Source organism: Pneumocystis jirovecii (genome assembly GCF_001477535.1).
Source record: "Pneumocystis jirovecii RU7 chromosome Unknown supercont1.18, whole genome shotgun sequence".
NCBI classification, from domain to species: domain Eukaryota; kingdom Fungi; phylum Ascomycota; class Pneumocystomycetes; order Pneumocystales; family Pneumocystaceae; genus Pneumocystis; species Pneumocystis jirovecii.
This window is the reverse complement of record NW_017264792.1, coordinates 75,152-88,896: the sequence shown is the minus strand read 5'-3', so window position 1 is coordinate 88,896 and position 13,745 is coordinate 75,152. Positions and strand designations below refer to the sequence as shown.

The 13,745-nt window shown below is 32.2% G+C and overlaps 10 protein-coding genes across 10 annotated transcripts; 4 read left to right on the top strand and 6 right to left on the bottom strand.

The window, feature by feature from the left end:
* Nucleotides 1–97: 97 nt before the first annotated feature.
* Nucleotides 98–1,286, bottom strand: T551_03556 (uncharacterized protein; the record flags this gene model as incomplete). The annotated part of the gene is made up of 3 exons (XM_018375819.1): nucleotides 98–1,009; nucleotides 1,062–1,142; nucleotides 1,197–1,286. 3 exons carry the CDS (start codon nucleotides 1,284–1,286, stop codon nucleotides 98–100), a joined length of 1,083 nt encoding a protein of 360 aa, XP_018227960.1.
* Nucleotides 1,287–1,354: 68 nt separating this feature from the next.
* On the top strand, nucleotides 1,355–2,103 carry T551_03555 (uncharacterized protein; the record flags this gene model as incomplete). Its single annotated transcript, XM_018375818.1, has 5 exons — nucleotides 1,355–1,411; nucleotides 1,459–1,635; nucleotides 1,680–1,757; nucleotides 1,799–1,849; nucleotides 1,945–2,103. The coding sequence occupies 5 exons, from the start codon at nucleotides 1,355–1,357 to the stop codon at nucleotides 2,101–2,103; spliced, it is 522 nt and encodes a 173-aa protein (XP_018227959.1).
* A 702-nt stretch (nucleotides 2,104–2,805) lies between these two features.
* On the top strand, nucleotides 2,806–3,666 carry T551_03554 (ADP-ribosylation factor 6; the record flags this gene model as incomplete). Its single annotated transcript, XM_018375817.1, has 8 exons — nucleotides 2,806–2,899; nucleotides 2,947–2,977; nucleotides 3,022–3,094; nucleotides 3,146–3,197; nucleotides 3,240–3,386; nucleotides 3,429–3,504; nucleotides 3,546–3,582; nucleotides 3,625–3,666. 8 exons carry the CDS (start codon nucleotides 2,806–2,808, stop codon nucleotides 3,664–3,666), a joined length of 552 nt encoding a protein of 183 aa, XP_018227958.1.
* A 205-nt stretch (nucleotides 3,667–3,871) lies between these two features.
* T551_03553 (uncharacterized protein) lies at nucleotides 3,872–4,697 on the bottom strand (the record flags this gene model as incomplete). Its single annotated transcript, XM_018375816.1, has 6 exons — nucleotides 3,872–3,951; nucleotides 3,998–4,100; nucleotides 4,162–4,276; nucleotides 4,322–4,464; nucleotides 4,511–4,582; nucleotides 4,668–4,697. 6 exons carry the CDS (start codon nucleotides 4,695–4,697, stop codon nucleotides 3,872–3,874), a joined length of 543 nt encoding a protein of 180 aa, XP_018227957.1.
* A 253-nt stretch (nucleotides 4,698–4,950) lies between these two features.
* T551_03552 (mannose-6-phosphate isomerase, class I) lies at nucleotides 4,951–6,570 on the top strand (the record flags this gene model as incomplete). The annotated part of the gene is made up of 4 exons (XM_018375815.1): nucleotides 4,951–5,080; nucleotides 5,159–5,247; nucleotides 5,306–6,100; nucleotides 6,146–6,570. Exons 3-4 carry the CDS (start codon nucleotides 5,629–5,631, stop codon nucleotides 6,568–6,570), a joined length of 897 nt encoding a protein of 298 aa, XP_018227956.1. The 5' UTR covers nucleotides 4,951–5,080; nucleotides 5,159–5,247; nucleotides 5,306–5,628.
* A 57-nt stretch (nucleotides 6,571–6,627) lies between these two features.
* Nucleotides 6,628–7,314, bottom strand: T551_03551 (uncharacterized protein; the record flags this gene model as incomplete). The annotated part of the gene is made up of 3 exons (XM_018375814.1): nucleotides 6,628–6,833; nucleotides 6,877–7,127; nucleotides 7,169–7,314. The coding sequence occupies 3 exons, from the start codon at nucleotides 7,312–7,314 to the stop codon at nucleotides 6,628–6,630; spliced, it is 603 nt and encodes a 200-aa protein (XP_018227955.1).
* A 1,178-nt stretch (nucleotides 7,315–8,492) lies between these two features.
* T551_03550 (uncharacterized protein) lies at nucleotides 8,493–9,531 on the bottom strand (the record flags this gene model as incomplete). The annotated part of the gene is made up of 5 exons (XM_018375813.1): nucleotides 8,493–8,507; nucleotides 8,554–8,658; nucleotides 8,701–8,919; nucleotides 8,969–9,058; nucleotides 9,523–9,531. 5 exons carry the CDS (start codon nucleotides 9,529–9,531, stop codon nucleotides 8,493–8,495), a joined length of 438 nt encoding a protein of 145 aa, XP_018227954.1.
* Nucleotides 9,532–9,663: 132 nt separating this feature from the next.
* T551_03549 (RNA polymerase III-inhibiting protein MAF1) lies at nucleotides 9,664–10,302 on the top strand (the record flags this gene model as incomplete). The annotated part of the gene is made up of 1 exon (XM_018375812.1): nucleotides 9,664–10,302. The coding sequence occupies one exon, from the start codon at nucleotides 9,664–9,666 to the stop codon at nucleotides 10,300–10,302; it is 639 nt and encodes a 212-aa protein (XP_018227953.1).
* A 291-nt stretch (nucleotides 10,303–10,593) lies between these two features.
* T551_03548 (uncharacterized protein) lies at nucleotides 10,594–11,441 on the bottom strand (the record flags this gene model as incomplete). Its single annotated transcript, XM_018375811.1, has 4 exons — nucleotides 10,594–10,942; nucleotides 11,006–11,062; nucleotides 11,108–11,237; nucleotides 11,279–11,441. The coding sequence occupies 4 exons, from the start codon at nucleotides 11,439–11,441 to the stop codon at nucleotides 10,594–10,596; spliced, it is 699 nt and encodes a 232-aa protein (XP_018227952.1).
* Nucleotides 11,442–11,679: 238 nt separating this feature from the next.
* Nucleotides 11,680–13,640, bottom strand: T551_03547 (uncharacterized protein; the record flags this gene model as incomplete). Its single annotated transcript, XM_018375810.1, has 6 exons — nucleotides 11,680–11,832; nucleotides 11,881–12,060; nucleotides 12,108–12,421; nucleotides 12,470–13,342; nucleotides 13,399–13,476; nucleotides 13,523–13,640. 6 exons carry the CDS (start codon nucleotides 13,638–13,640, stop codon nucleotides 11,680–11,682), a joined length of 1,716 nt encoding a protein of 571 aa, XP_018227951.1.
* Nucleotides 13,641–13,745: the final 105 nt, after the last annotated feature.

The window sequence follows — 13,745 nt, the reverse complement described above, 5'->3', positions numbered from 1 at the left end:
TCATTAACACTTTAAATGTTAATACTTTGTCTAAATTACATATTTAAAAAAATATTTTAAACTCAAATCATCCAAAAAAATAAATTGTTATTAAAAACTATATTCTCTTTGTGTAACTATTCCCTTGGTTTACACTAGAGGCTACAAAAGATACTGGTTTCCCAAATTTTTCATTAGATACTAAATTGGTTACACTTGTAAAGGGTTTAATGGGTGATGATTTGATATTTGAAGACGAATGTTGTTCTGTTTTTCGAGTAGGATTTGCTCTTGATATCGAAGGTGCAAGCCTAAGAGGCTTATTTGGAACATTTTCGGTAGAAACAGTTTTTGGTTGACGTGCATTAAGAGCATTAACGGAAATTACTTTAATTGCGCCAGTTCGTTTCTTTTCAGTCTCTTTCTGAGCCCCTGCTCTCGTTTCTGACTTTGGATGTGTTGAAGAAGCCGATGATGCAACATTTGAAGAAACGTATGATACACATGGTTTCGTCCGTAGTGTCACCGGTGTGTTTACAGTTCTAACCGCCCCTTTGCTAGGTGATGTAACGTTTTGAGAAAGACCATGCTTCTGCTGTAGTGGTGATTGCGTTGTTTTAACACGTACTCCTGTTAGGTTAGATGATCGTGGTACCTTGATCACTGCACCATTTGTGCCCGTTTTTTTGGGAGAGTCTGGTGCATACGTTTTTCCCCCATGTGCCGTTACTTTCATAGGGACTTTAGCCCTAATTACTCTGCCATCAGCGTATTTCGGTGTAATCACTGTATTAAGTGATGGTGATATCTTTAATATAGGAATCTTGTTCTGAAAAGTCGGATACCCTTGCATCGGCTCTATACCCATCGGTTTAACCGCTATTCTTACATCTGTCCCTGTTTTTACTCCCGATATCGGCGATGATTTGTTTTCAAGTTTAAGAGCTGCAAACTGTTTTTTTGCCTGATGAAAGATAATTGCCGATGCCGGCACCGCCCGTTGTGACACTGTTCGACATCTATCTGTATTCTATTGTCCTTTATAAGTACAAATATCATTTTTTTTGCTCAAATTGCCCTACTCCTACTTTTCCTTGTTTTTCATTTCCTTCTACGCTCATATCCGCTTGTTTTTCTCCGTTTTTTTTTTCAAATCCCAAAAACTGCCTTCAGCCTATTTATTCCTCTCTTTATTTCTCTTTATATACGCAATTTACCCCCCAATTTATCCCTTTTTCTCCTTGATCATGCCAGATGTCGTTTGTCGACAATACGATCGCATCTCTCTCTACGTCCAGCCCACTCATAACAGCGGATAATTTTTCTTAGGGTTAGGTCTGAGGGTATCACAACGTCAAGTGTTTAGCAAGACAAAATGGAAAAAAAAGAAGACAAAAGCAAAGAAATTGAAGGATTTGATGAGGAAAAAGAAGTATTTTTAAAGAGATTTATGAAGGGAATAATGGTTTAAATATTAAGGAGTTTTTTGAGGGAAAAAATGGAGACAAATTAGCGTTTTTTTATGGAATGTCCCCAGGAACAATTGAAGCGAAGCGAGGACATGCAGTAGCGGTTAAATATAAGAAAACAGGGGATCTAGTGAGTGGATATCTATGGAATATTGATCCATGGTCTGGAACGGTGTTTATTTTTCAGGTGTGTTTCAGGAGAGGTTGAATGGTGGTTAACGGGGATTTTAGAGGGGAGAAAACGAGACGGCGGCAATGTGTGTGATTATGTCGGATTCTGTATTCAGTATTACGTGTAGTGGAAGCAATGTGTGTTTTTTTGTAATAATTGTGTAGTTTTAAATGACAAGGAGCCTATAACTGTGGAAATGATGGATGCTTATGTGAGTCTGGATGAAATGGTCTAAATGTGTGTAGGATGAGTATTATAGAATCAAAGGAGATTTATTTTTATGTTTTGGGTCATGTTTGTGTTTTTTTTTTTTGACGTAAATAGTATGTCTCTCAGAAGTACGTATATGAAGATAAAGGGTATTTTTCTGCAGAATGTAGAAGTTGTATAAATTTTGATGTTTATTGTGAATCAGTGTTCAAAAAAACATGTATACCTGTTTTTATAGTATATCTATTAGATCGAGCAACAACGGATCATTGAATACAGCGGAAAATGTGCAACATGCAGCAAGATCAGGCAAGCACTGTTGAAAGAGTTACTTGAGTGTTTAGATGTGTTTTTTCTCTTTTATTGTGTCTTAAGGATCGATAGATCTATAATATGATACGTGAAGACTACATAAAGACATTGAAGTTGAATTATAGAATGGTAGGAGTTTGTGGTTGCGTTGTGCTGATTCTGAATATTCAAGGTAGCTAATTCTAGATGTTTTTCTGTTTATATACAGAAAATTGTGTATAAAAAAAGAAAGAATCGAGACTATAATGAACTACTGCACTGTATATAGATCTTCAAAGATATCTATAAAGCTGGCTTTTTACATAAAGACACACAAGGCTGTCCAAAAGTATTCATCTTTCTACTATATTTTTAATTACGACACAAATATAGACAAACGATGATGAACATCAAGTATAAATTAAGAATGACATAAAAATAAAGGGATTATCTAAGCTTTTAAAATTAGTTATTAAGGATATATTAGGTGTTTTGCTTTTGCTTCTTTTCTCGGATATAATAACACTCACGTATTGGACGCACCCGTTGCGTGCGGAGACTTTACAACGTATTAAAAAGACAAAAAAAACTTTAGAGTGTTTAGGTTTTTAAAAAGAGTTTTTTTCTGTTAATTTTAAAGAAATACGCGTACTGAAAGGCTTTTGAACCTATTTCCCAGAAATAATGGGCAATTCTATGTCTAAATTGATGAGCCGGTTTTTTGGCAATAAGGAAATGCGTATCCTCATGCTTGGACTGGATGCTGCAGGGAAAACAAGTATGTTGGAGTTTTTATATTATTTTAACATGTATGAAATGGAATAGCAATTTTGTATAAGTTGAAGTTGAATCAGAGGTAAAATGGAGCGTGATTTAATGACGATGAATAATATGACATAGTGTGACAACTATTCCTACGGTTGGGTTTAATGTAGAAACAGTGGTTTATAAGAATGTCAAGTTTAATGTCTGGGTATATTTAGTACTATTTTATTAATGAAAATGTTAAATTGTCGGTTTTTAGGATGTAGGGGGGCAAGATAAGATTAGACCTCTTTGGAGGCATTATTATACAGGTAGGTTCTACTAAGGACTTAAGTGTTTTTAATGTGTCATAGGCACTCAAGGCCTGATTTTTGTGATTGATTCAGCAGATAGAGATCGAATTGATGAGGCACGTAAAGAGCTTCATCGGATTATAGCAGATCGTGAAATGAAAGATTCTATTTTATTGGTATTTGCAAATAAACAGGACTTAAGTGAAGGTTATTTTGCTAATAATATTTTCTCGAAATAAACTCGTATAGCTATGTCTCCAGCAGAAGTAACAGAAAAACTTCAGTTATATAAATTTAAGGATAAAATGTGGTATGTTTATCCAAGGTATAATTCTTTGGTTTTTCTGCTTTTTTTAAAGATCCTAGTTGTGCAAAAACGGGAGAAGGTCTTTTTGAAGGACTTGTAATAATATTTTTTTCTTCGGCTTAAAATAATAATATTTAGGCATGGCTGAGTTGCAATGCAAAAACTATGTTGAAAAAATAATTATTTATGAATGCGATCGTCTTCTAACATTGAAAAATATATCCGTGCTTGGCTGTTTTGCACTTGCTTTTGATATCCAATTTTTACGTCCGTCAGTACTATCTAGGTCAATTTTTCGGTAAACACTAGAGTCATATTTGCCTATTCGCTTATCTGCTCGTCTATTTATTTGTCGGTTCACTTTTCACTTTATTTATTGTATGTTTTAGAATTCATTATACTTCTTCCGACATTCAATTTCAAATAATTCTTGCACACATTCAGGGAGTTCCCTAATAACAAGACCTTTATATAAATGTTAGATGCATATGTTCCGTTCCCAAGAGCTTACCCGGTGTGCCTCCAACTAAAGAAAAGGATGGTATTACTGAGTTTTCCGGTAAAATCGTGCCATCTTGTATTTCCACACAATCTTTGATAATACAGAATTTCCCCTGCAACCAGTGAGCACAATGGCTATTATGGCCTTTTTAAGTGGCCATTTAAAGTACTAACAATAACACATTGTTTTCCAATCTTAACATATGAACCAATACTTGCTGCTTCTATCATAGAACCCTCGCCGATTTGAACAAAATCGCCAATTTTTAACGGGTAATAGTTAAATACGCTATAAAGAGCTTTAATCCCTACTTTCTTTTATTTTTTTACACACCCTTTATAAGTTTTACTCGGAGGCCGAATCACAGTGCCAATTGATAAAGAACAATATTTTCCAATTACAATAGCAATTGATTGTTGAGAACCTTCAAATCTTCTCAAATCACCACGAATTGTGCATTCTGAGTGAATCAGAGTCTATTTACTCTTAATATTTTGCAGCAAAAGTCTATGTAGGCTGTACTTTTCCACCAAGAATAATGTTTTGAGAGCCTAAAATTGTTGTTCTAAGACGAGAAATCTTATTTCCTGTATCCTAATGATGGATCAGTACTGTTAAAACTGTTAATAGTGCTTTTTGTTGTTTTTTTGCAGTTTTTATGGGTATATGAATAGCTTACCGTTTCAATATATTCCTTTGATTTTGCCATAAGATTATATTCACAAATTGTAAAAAATATTAAGAAATTGTTAAGAAAATTATAAAAAATGTTAAAAATAATAATCAAAAGTTAAAAAATGTTAATAAAATATTAATAAAGTATTAAATATTCGATAAATATTAAATCTCGATGTTAATAAATCTTAACGTCAAAAATTAGAAATAAACATTATAACTATAAATAATTGTTAAAAGCTTCAAAAAATGACAGGAAAATACAAAGTAACACTCATTTAAGTCTCAATTCCAAGTATTTAGTCTTTTTTTCCTGTTAAAACTTATAAACAGTTATAATAATATTATCTATTTGTTTGTATTTGATGGATACACGTTTTTTTGAATTGCGGTGTGGATATAAGGCATATGAGTGGGGTATGTGTTTTTTATCATGTATTAATGCTTAAAATTTCTTTTTTTCTCTTTTTTTCTGACTTTTTATTAATAATTCAGGAAGAATAGGACATACAAGTTGTATTGCAAAATATCTTTTATCAGCAGAACCACATAGAGTTATAGACGACAATGAGCATTATTCAGAGGTCTTTATAATATTTTTGCGCTGTTCGCGCGAGTTTTTGCTTGTGTTGATACGTACAGTTATGGATGGGTGTTCATCCTGCTTCTCCGTCTTTTGTTTGTTTATCTACAGAATGTAATTCAGAGAAGATAGTATTTCTACAAACGCTCTTGGATGCAGATGAACGGCTTGTATCTTATGAAGTAGCACAGGTTTATGGCAGAACGTTACCTTTTTTATTTAAAGTTCTGTCGGTGCGTACAGCCTTATCAATTCAAGCACATCCAGATAAAAGACTTGCAGAGATACTACATTATCAATATCCTGAACGCTATCCAGGTATATACACATAGAAGTGCTTGATTTATGTTGATTTCTTGTTGATGCAAACCATAAACCTGAGATGGCGATTGCTCTGACACCATTTGAGGCCCTATGTGGATTTAGACCAATAGATGAAATTATTTCGTTTGTTATGAAAGTTCGTGGATTTCGGAGGCTTTTAGGTAGTGTAGCAGATGTATTTGTCCATGAAGAACAGGCACGTCAGAGAAAATATGAAAAATCGATAAATTATGAATGCACAGAATCATTGCAAAGCCAAAAGGCATTGCAGACACTCTTGCATACACTGTTGATACAACCTACAGAGCATGTTGAAGCATGTGTAAAACAATTGCTTTTAGATATACATGAAAGGGCACAAGATGAGGAAAATATATATAAGGATCTATATGAAGTGATTTTGCGTTTGAATGATCAATTTCCTGGGGACATAGGAATATTTTGCGTTTTTTTGTTGAATCATGTGCGATTGATGCCAGGAGAAGGAATCTTTTTAAAAGCAAATACTCCACATGCGTATTTATGCGGAGGTAAAAAAAAAGAAAAGGAAAGTGCAAAGACTAATGAAAGAATAGAAGCTATTGAGTGTATGTCTTCAAGTGATAATGTAGTTCGTGCAGGATTGACACCTAAATTTAAAGATGTTGAAACTCTTGTGTCGATGTTAACATATAAATGTGCATCAGCATCAGAACAAAAGATGGCACCTGTTCGTTTTGACCGAACTGTTGGTGATGGTGAAGTGTATTTCTTTAAACCACCGATCAATGAGTTTAATGTTCTTCAAATTCGTCTCAAAAAAGGCAATATACAAACTATAGAAGGTCTGAAAGGCCCAAGTATCATGATATGTACACAGGGCGATGGAACAGTTGTTGCAGAAGAAAAATTATATTCTATACGTACTGGACTTGTGTTTTTTGTTGGTGCTTTTGTTGAAACAGTGTTTACAGCAAACAGCGATTCATTTATTATTTATCGTGCTTTCGTTGAGGTCTGAAGATGAAATATTTTTTTTAACCATATGAAGTTCAATTAAATAAAGTGTCAAATGGAATTAACTTTGTTTTTTCTCTTTATTTAATTTTTTAATTTTTCGTCGAAGATCACCTGCTGTTTGTTGCATTGCATTTAATTTTATATCTTTAGTCATGGCATCAATGTCATCACCATAGCGATCGATTAATTTTTCTAGGAAAATGGTTTCATTTTTAGACAATTTTCTATCTACTTTAGTAGATTTTTCTGCTTTTTCTTTTAATTCTATTTATATTAGTCTAGGGCTCAAGTAAAAAATAACGTTTACCTCGAATAACTTCTGTTTTTGGAGCCATTTCTTCTGTTGTTATATCGCTATCTGATGTATCGTCAAACTTTCGTTGTTTTCCATATATAATTTCAATAACATTTCCTTCATTATCTCTTTGGATTTGTGCTTCGTTAGGTTGCAATTTTGAGTTATCATTTTTATTCAAAAGAGATGTTTTGGTACTATATTTTTTTCCAAAAATACATTTTTCATTATTAGGCTTTGCTATGAGACCTAAATGTGCATAACTTTTAAAATGAATAAATATATTTGATAAATATTTTTTTACTTCTCCTTCAATGTTTTTTTTTTATCCCAGCTTTCAGATAAAATGGGGCCAAAATTAATAGATAAAGGTTGATGTTTTTTTGAAATTCTTTTTTTTTTTTTTATTGTTACTCTTCTTTGCTTTTTACGTTGTCTTGGATTGGTCATAGAAAATATTTAAATGTTAAAAGCTTTTTCCAAGATATTTATTTTAATAAATCTATAAGGAAATATTGAATATGTTCTTAGTATGTCCTTTTAATATTTAATGTTTTTTTATAAAAAGGTTTAAAATAGTCTTTATGTTTTAACTCTTTTGATAAACATTTGAATAAAAAAATAAAAAGTTAAAAAGCTGAAGGAAAATTGATCTAAGATACTTAGTATTTTATGTTAATGAATACTAATGTGTTTCTATTGTACCTTTTTATATAAAGCTATACTGTAAAATTTATCAGAGATACACAAATAATTGACGAAAACTATCTTAATATAAACTAATAAATAAAATCAGATTTTTTAATAGAAAATGAGTTTAAAATATTTTAAAAATAAGGTTATAGAAATATGTTTTTAAAACTTATGATAAAAATCTTTTTGATTATTTTGACTTAAATTTTAGTATGGTCTTTTAAAAAAGATTAAAATTATACATGTATTATAGGTTTGTAAATATATCTCAATATTAGATTAAAGAATTATAATTTTTTTATTTTATACTTATAAAAAAGTGTATTGTAATTTTCACAAGTGTTTTTGATATTTTAGAACTTAATTGATTCAAATCTTCAGATGATATATTTTTATTAAAAATAATCTTTGGATCTAAATTAACATATTCTATTAGAATTTTTACATGTATTTTTAAACGTAATCAAAAACGTCTTTTAAAAAGCATTCATTTGTTAATCAATTAATTAACCAATAAGTGCTTTTTAAAAGTTTTTCGATTAATATGTTTTTTTTTTCAAAATACAGCTTCAATTATAATAAATCATATCAATTATGGTAAAAATAGGAAATAATTTATATGTCTGACACTAATTTAAAATAAAAAAAGATCACTAACTAGCTTTTCAACTAGAATTAATATATTTTTAAAAAATAATCTAAATTATAATATATATATACATTGAAAGAATAAGTATTATAATCTTAGAGAAATAAAGTTGTTATTCGAGCTATTTGTTAAAGATAGTATTTTTTAAAAAAAATCTTGATCCAAGGATATTGTGTTATTGAAAATCTAGTATATTTGAGCTGAAACATTAAATAATCAATTTTTTATTATGAAAAAGTAAAACAACAGTCAAAAACATTTTATAAAAATAACTTCATCCCATACTTTATCCTGGGCCGACCTAAAACACAAATTAACTCTTCTTTAAATAAAGATATTCACTATACCTTTGGAATATCATTGTGTTCTGACAATTCACTCAGTTTTTTATTAAATTCGGCTACCCGTTCTCGATGACTTTTTGCTGCTGTTTTTTGAACCCGTTCATCCATCTTGACACTGTGAGACCTTCAAAAACACTTCCTATGACTTACACGCTTTCTCCATATTTCCTCAAACCTCTGTTCTGTTGGAGTTTTCAGCGGCAACTCTGAAACTGCTGGTACTTCAACAGATGCTATATCTGGCCCTATTTTTTCCCCAGAAACCGCTCCACTTGCAGCTTTGGACACTCCTGCAGCTATACGTTTACGTTTCCTATATAAATAAGCCTGTGGCGCTGTTTTTTCTGCATACTTGCTCGGTTCTCCGCCCTTAAGACGCAGTGCACCTGGTCGGTGTTTGTATTCTGCCAATTTTAACCCGTTTTTTTTCAAACAAAAACAGCCACTTTTCTAATGTCTTTTTACGTTCTTTTTTCTCTTTTTTTCTCTGTTTTATGCCTTTTTTTGCCTACTTAGACGTATATTTAATTTTTCTTAATTTTATGTCGTCTCAAAGTTGTCCAATAGCGATACGTACTGTTATAATACGTTAACAAACTATTTAAAAAAGTTAAGACAAAGTTAAGAAAAGATTAAGAGAACTTAAGAAAATGTTAAAAATAGATTAACTAATGTTGACTCAAAGTCAAGGAAAGTCTAAAATAAGTTAAACAAAAACTAACAAAAGTTAAGACAGACTTCAAACAAGTTATATTAAAATTAAGTAAAAGTTAAACAAAAATCAAGATTTGGTTAAATTTTATTTGAAAGTACACTTAGAAAGCACTTATCCTCTGCTAAATAAACGTTAATAAAGGCTAAAAACAAAAAACCAAGAAAACAGTATTATTTCAGCGGATGTATATCAGAACAATGAAGGTGTGTACTGGAAAAAGACCAGTTATGAGTAAAAACCGGCGATCAGCAGCTTACAAGAAGCATAGTTTCTAGAGATTCAAGATTTTGATGCAATAAACAAGGCACTTGTCTTTGATGCAGATGATTGCCGTGTTTTAGGGCGTTGTGAGTTGTATACGACAAAGGCAGGTGCAAATTGAGGATATATAGCACAGTATGGTGTTAACAGAGGGCTTTCAGGCTGCAGGAAGCGATAAGAAGCTTTATAAAGCGATTGACAAGTCGCTGGAGAGTCGTTATCAGGACGATCTGGCGTTTGGGCGATCCTTGGAGTCCAGTTCGGTTATACCTCAGGAACCATCACCATTTGGGCCACTAGACCACCCATTTTCACGCAAAACATTTGCATATATTGTGGCAACACTAAATGCATCTCATCCAGATCATGATTTTAGTAATTTGCAGCCACAGGACTTTCGTAAGGAGCGCTCGCTGGCGATGACGCTAAATATGTTGAATACAACATTGCTTAACCTAAGCCGACAGAGGTTTGCAACATGTAGTCTGTGGGAGGTGATTGACAAGCATATTGACTTGTCACAGTGCGATATTTATGTATACCAGCCTGACAGTGACTCAGACCCGTTGGGAAGTGATGGGTTGATATGGAGCACATGTTATTTCTTTTTTAACCGTGCTATGAAGCGTGTTCTTTACATTAATCTCAGTACAGTCTCAATTCAACGTTCAAGACGTGTAGATGACGAACTAGATGATGACGACACTCTTTCGAGTGAGAAAGGGTATATGTATAGCGAGTATGAGCATGATATTGCTAGAAAGATGGATGTTTAAATGGGGCTGTTAAAAATATTGATTTTCTTTAAATTCTATTTGAATTCCTTTGTGGTTTTTTATTAATGATTTACGGCTTTTGTGTTAAATAGTTTGTTATTGTATATTTTTTGATTCAGTGGTATTTATATTAAATAATTTGAATTTATACCCTTTATTAATAAAATTAAATAATAAATATTAGTAACAGAGATATAGTTTAGTATGCTTTATTAAAATGTTTAGAGCTGAATTTGAGGACTTTACTGCTCAAGTGAAATAGATATATAAACATTAACAATGTAGCGGGTATTATTGTAATGTATGAACTGATTCATCTAGATCTTCCTTCATCATTTCTTCACAAAACGTTTCAATGGAATCTATTGTTTTTTCTTTATTTTTCATAGCATTGGTCTCTTCACGTGCACAAATACCTTTATAGACGCCATTATATACTTTTTTTTGTTCCAATTTGCTACGAATTCTTGCTATAAGTCTTCTTGTCTCTCCAAGTGTTGCTAAAACTTGTGCTGTATCATCTTTATTTTTTGCTGCTTGTTGCAATAGATTATATATAGATTCGTAAAATAAATGTTTTTGACGTAAATTCTCTAATGCTGCTGCAAGAGAGATAAGTTGTGCACGGCTGCTTAAATATCTGTTAAATGGAATATAATTAGCCCTTTAATTACTATGTTTGTGTTTAATTATATATATCCACCTTTCATTACTTGCTTCATCCGCTGATGGCCAGACATTCGGTAACTCCTCAATATTACTGATATTCATGTTAAAACAACAAAATGCCTGAATAAAGCTTTACCTAAGTGAAAATTGCATTTGATACAATGGCGTCTCTTTTGGCTTGTATAATTTGTCAATTTGTTCAGCAACATGTCTTACTGCTTGAGAGCTAAATACGACTCGCTGGTGTTTGCGGAATAATACATTTACTATATATACATTAGTAGCATAGCTAAAATATGCTACTAACAGCGATAAAGAGCATGTTTAACTGTTGTTTCTGATAATTCGTTCTCATATTCATCCAACTTTGTATTTTCTCGCCAATTTTGTGGTAAATTAAATGGCTGTGAAAGCAGCCGTAATTGTGATTCTATAAAAGCTTTTTTATGTAAATAAACAGAGTTTTGCATGAATAAAACAGCTTTAAAAATTAGTGTTGCTTTTGTGTATCGAAAATACGAAAGAAAAATGGCAAAGAAACGATTAAGAAATACAAAAAAAGTATGAATTTTAATTTTACTTATAGGGGAGCGTTAGCCAAAAGCTTTGCATAAACTATAAAAGAATACATTCTGTCAAGATTCTCCGTATTATATCCTTTATATACCTTTAAAATACTAAATCGGACAAAACCATTCAAAAAAAAAATCAAAATGCACCCATCATAAGTATTTTAGTTTTTCTTTTCTCTAGATGTTGACAAGGAAGTGCTTTCAAATTTAATAACTTTATTGCATCGGTTTCACAAAACGGTTTGCCATTGATATCGAAATATTCATCATTTAGTTGTTTTTTACATGACTATTGAACATGAGTAAGCACGTGAAATAGGATCAAATGTTTGCTCACATAACATTTAAAACAATAAAAATGGTATTTTCCATCCGTTTCTGTTTGAAAGTATTTTCCCTCTATACCCTCCCCACATGCAACACATAAAGAATTGTTTAGGATGTGATAATGTTTTGCACAAAACGGTTCACCTTCAAAGACATAGACTTCTGAAGAGGTGAACAAAATTTGGCAGTTCTAAATCGATTTAGAATTGTGAAAAAAGTGGAAAATGTATAATGTACTGGTTCAAAGCATTTAAAGCATTCACGATGAAATCGACCCAAAATTTTGCCATCTGAACATCGAATGGATTTGCCTTCGATGGATTTATTGCATCTTCTGCAATGAAAATTCGAGTTATGTTTATCGTTGATTGAATCTTTTTGGTAATTATTTTGGGGTATAAGTGTATCGCCAGGGCGAGTGTAAAATGTACAAAAAGAGCTTTCCATACTATTAAGTACTTTGTCAAAGGGTTCGGCGTGCAAATCATTCTTAGAAATGTTTTTGTATTCTCCTAAAAGAGTGTCTGAAATAGAAAGATCGGAATTAGGACCTAAATGCATCATTAATCAATACACTTAACCCAGATACCGATATTCACTTGATATAGAAAACAGAGATATTTTTTCATCTCTACTAATATTACTTGAGGTAGAAAGTGTTGTCGAAAAAATAGTGGAATTGCTGTCTCGTTCAAAGAAATACCCATATCTACTACTGCTAGATGATTTTTTATCATTAAATATTCTTGGATACGTATTTTTCGAAACATGTTCTTGAATTGATGTAACAGGATTTGGTGTTTTTTCAATAAACTTTGAAGAAAGCTCTTTATCTCGCCGTGCCCACTCTAGCAAATGTTTTTCGCTATTTTCATCCGGAAATTTAGATTCTTTCTTTAAACCATGTGATGAATGATAATTCAACTTATCATTCTTCCCTTTTTTCAATTTCTCCGCTATTTGGTGGTTTTTCTCCCCCCTATACTCTCTTAAATTCGACCGATCTTTCAATGTTGATGCTTTTTCATTATTCTGATACACAGGCGACAAAATCCCCTGTTCATGCCCTGTATTTACACCTCCTTCACCTATTTCTTGTGATATTTTTCTCTTATAATTCTCCTTCGTCGGTGATACATTAAATTCATGCATTGATTGATTTAATATACCATTTGCCCGCCGACATGATGGAGACCGTCCTGTAAACATTTTAGGACTTTTATTCTGTGTTCCTTGCTGTAAAAATAAACTTCCTTCCGAATGACCTGATTCTATGTATTTTGTTTCTCCTGTATTCGAATGACTACGTAGTCCTAATGGTCCCGGCATCACTGCATTCAAACGCTCAAAAACTTGCCGTTTTTTCTGAAGATATTCTTTGCTTTTTACTGCATTATTATATGCAAGTTCATCTGATGACACAGATTTGTTGTGAGTTGAGGGATACAGAAACATCTCATTTACTATACTCGCTACTCAAAAGTTAGACGCATATATGCGCGCATATACCCCGTTATCTTGCACATACTTGATCTTAGAGGCGAATTAGACCCATCTGGCAGCGAGGACGAATATGAATAGTCTTTAGATGCATCTTTGCATGCTCCTTGCTAAGTAAACAAGGCGCCAAAATACGTTTTTTTGCACTGTACCCTTTGTTTTTTCGCATATATGCTCTCCCATCTTTGATAATTCAACATAATTTTCACAATTGGAGCATTTTATAGACGGTAAAATGCTGCTTATCCGCAGCTTTGATATGGATGTCATTATTTAGCATTTACTTGCAATTTGTTAGAAAAATAGCCAAATTCTAAGGAAAATAGGAGTTCAAATACTTAATATATCGGAATATATGCATATAATTTTTCTTTT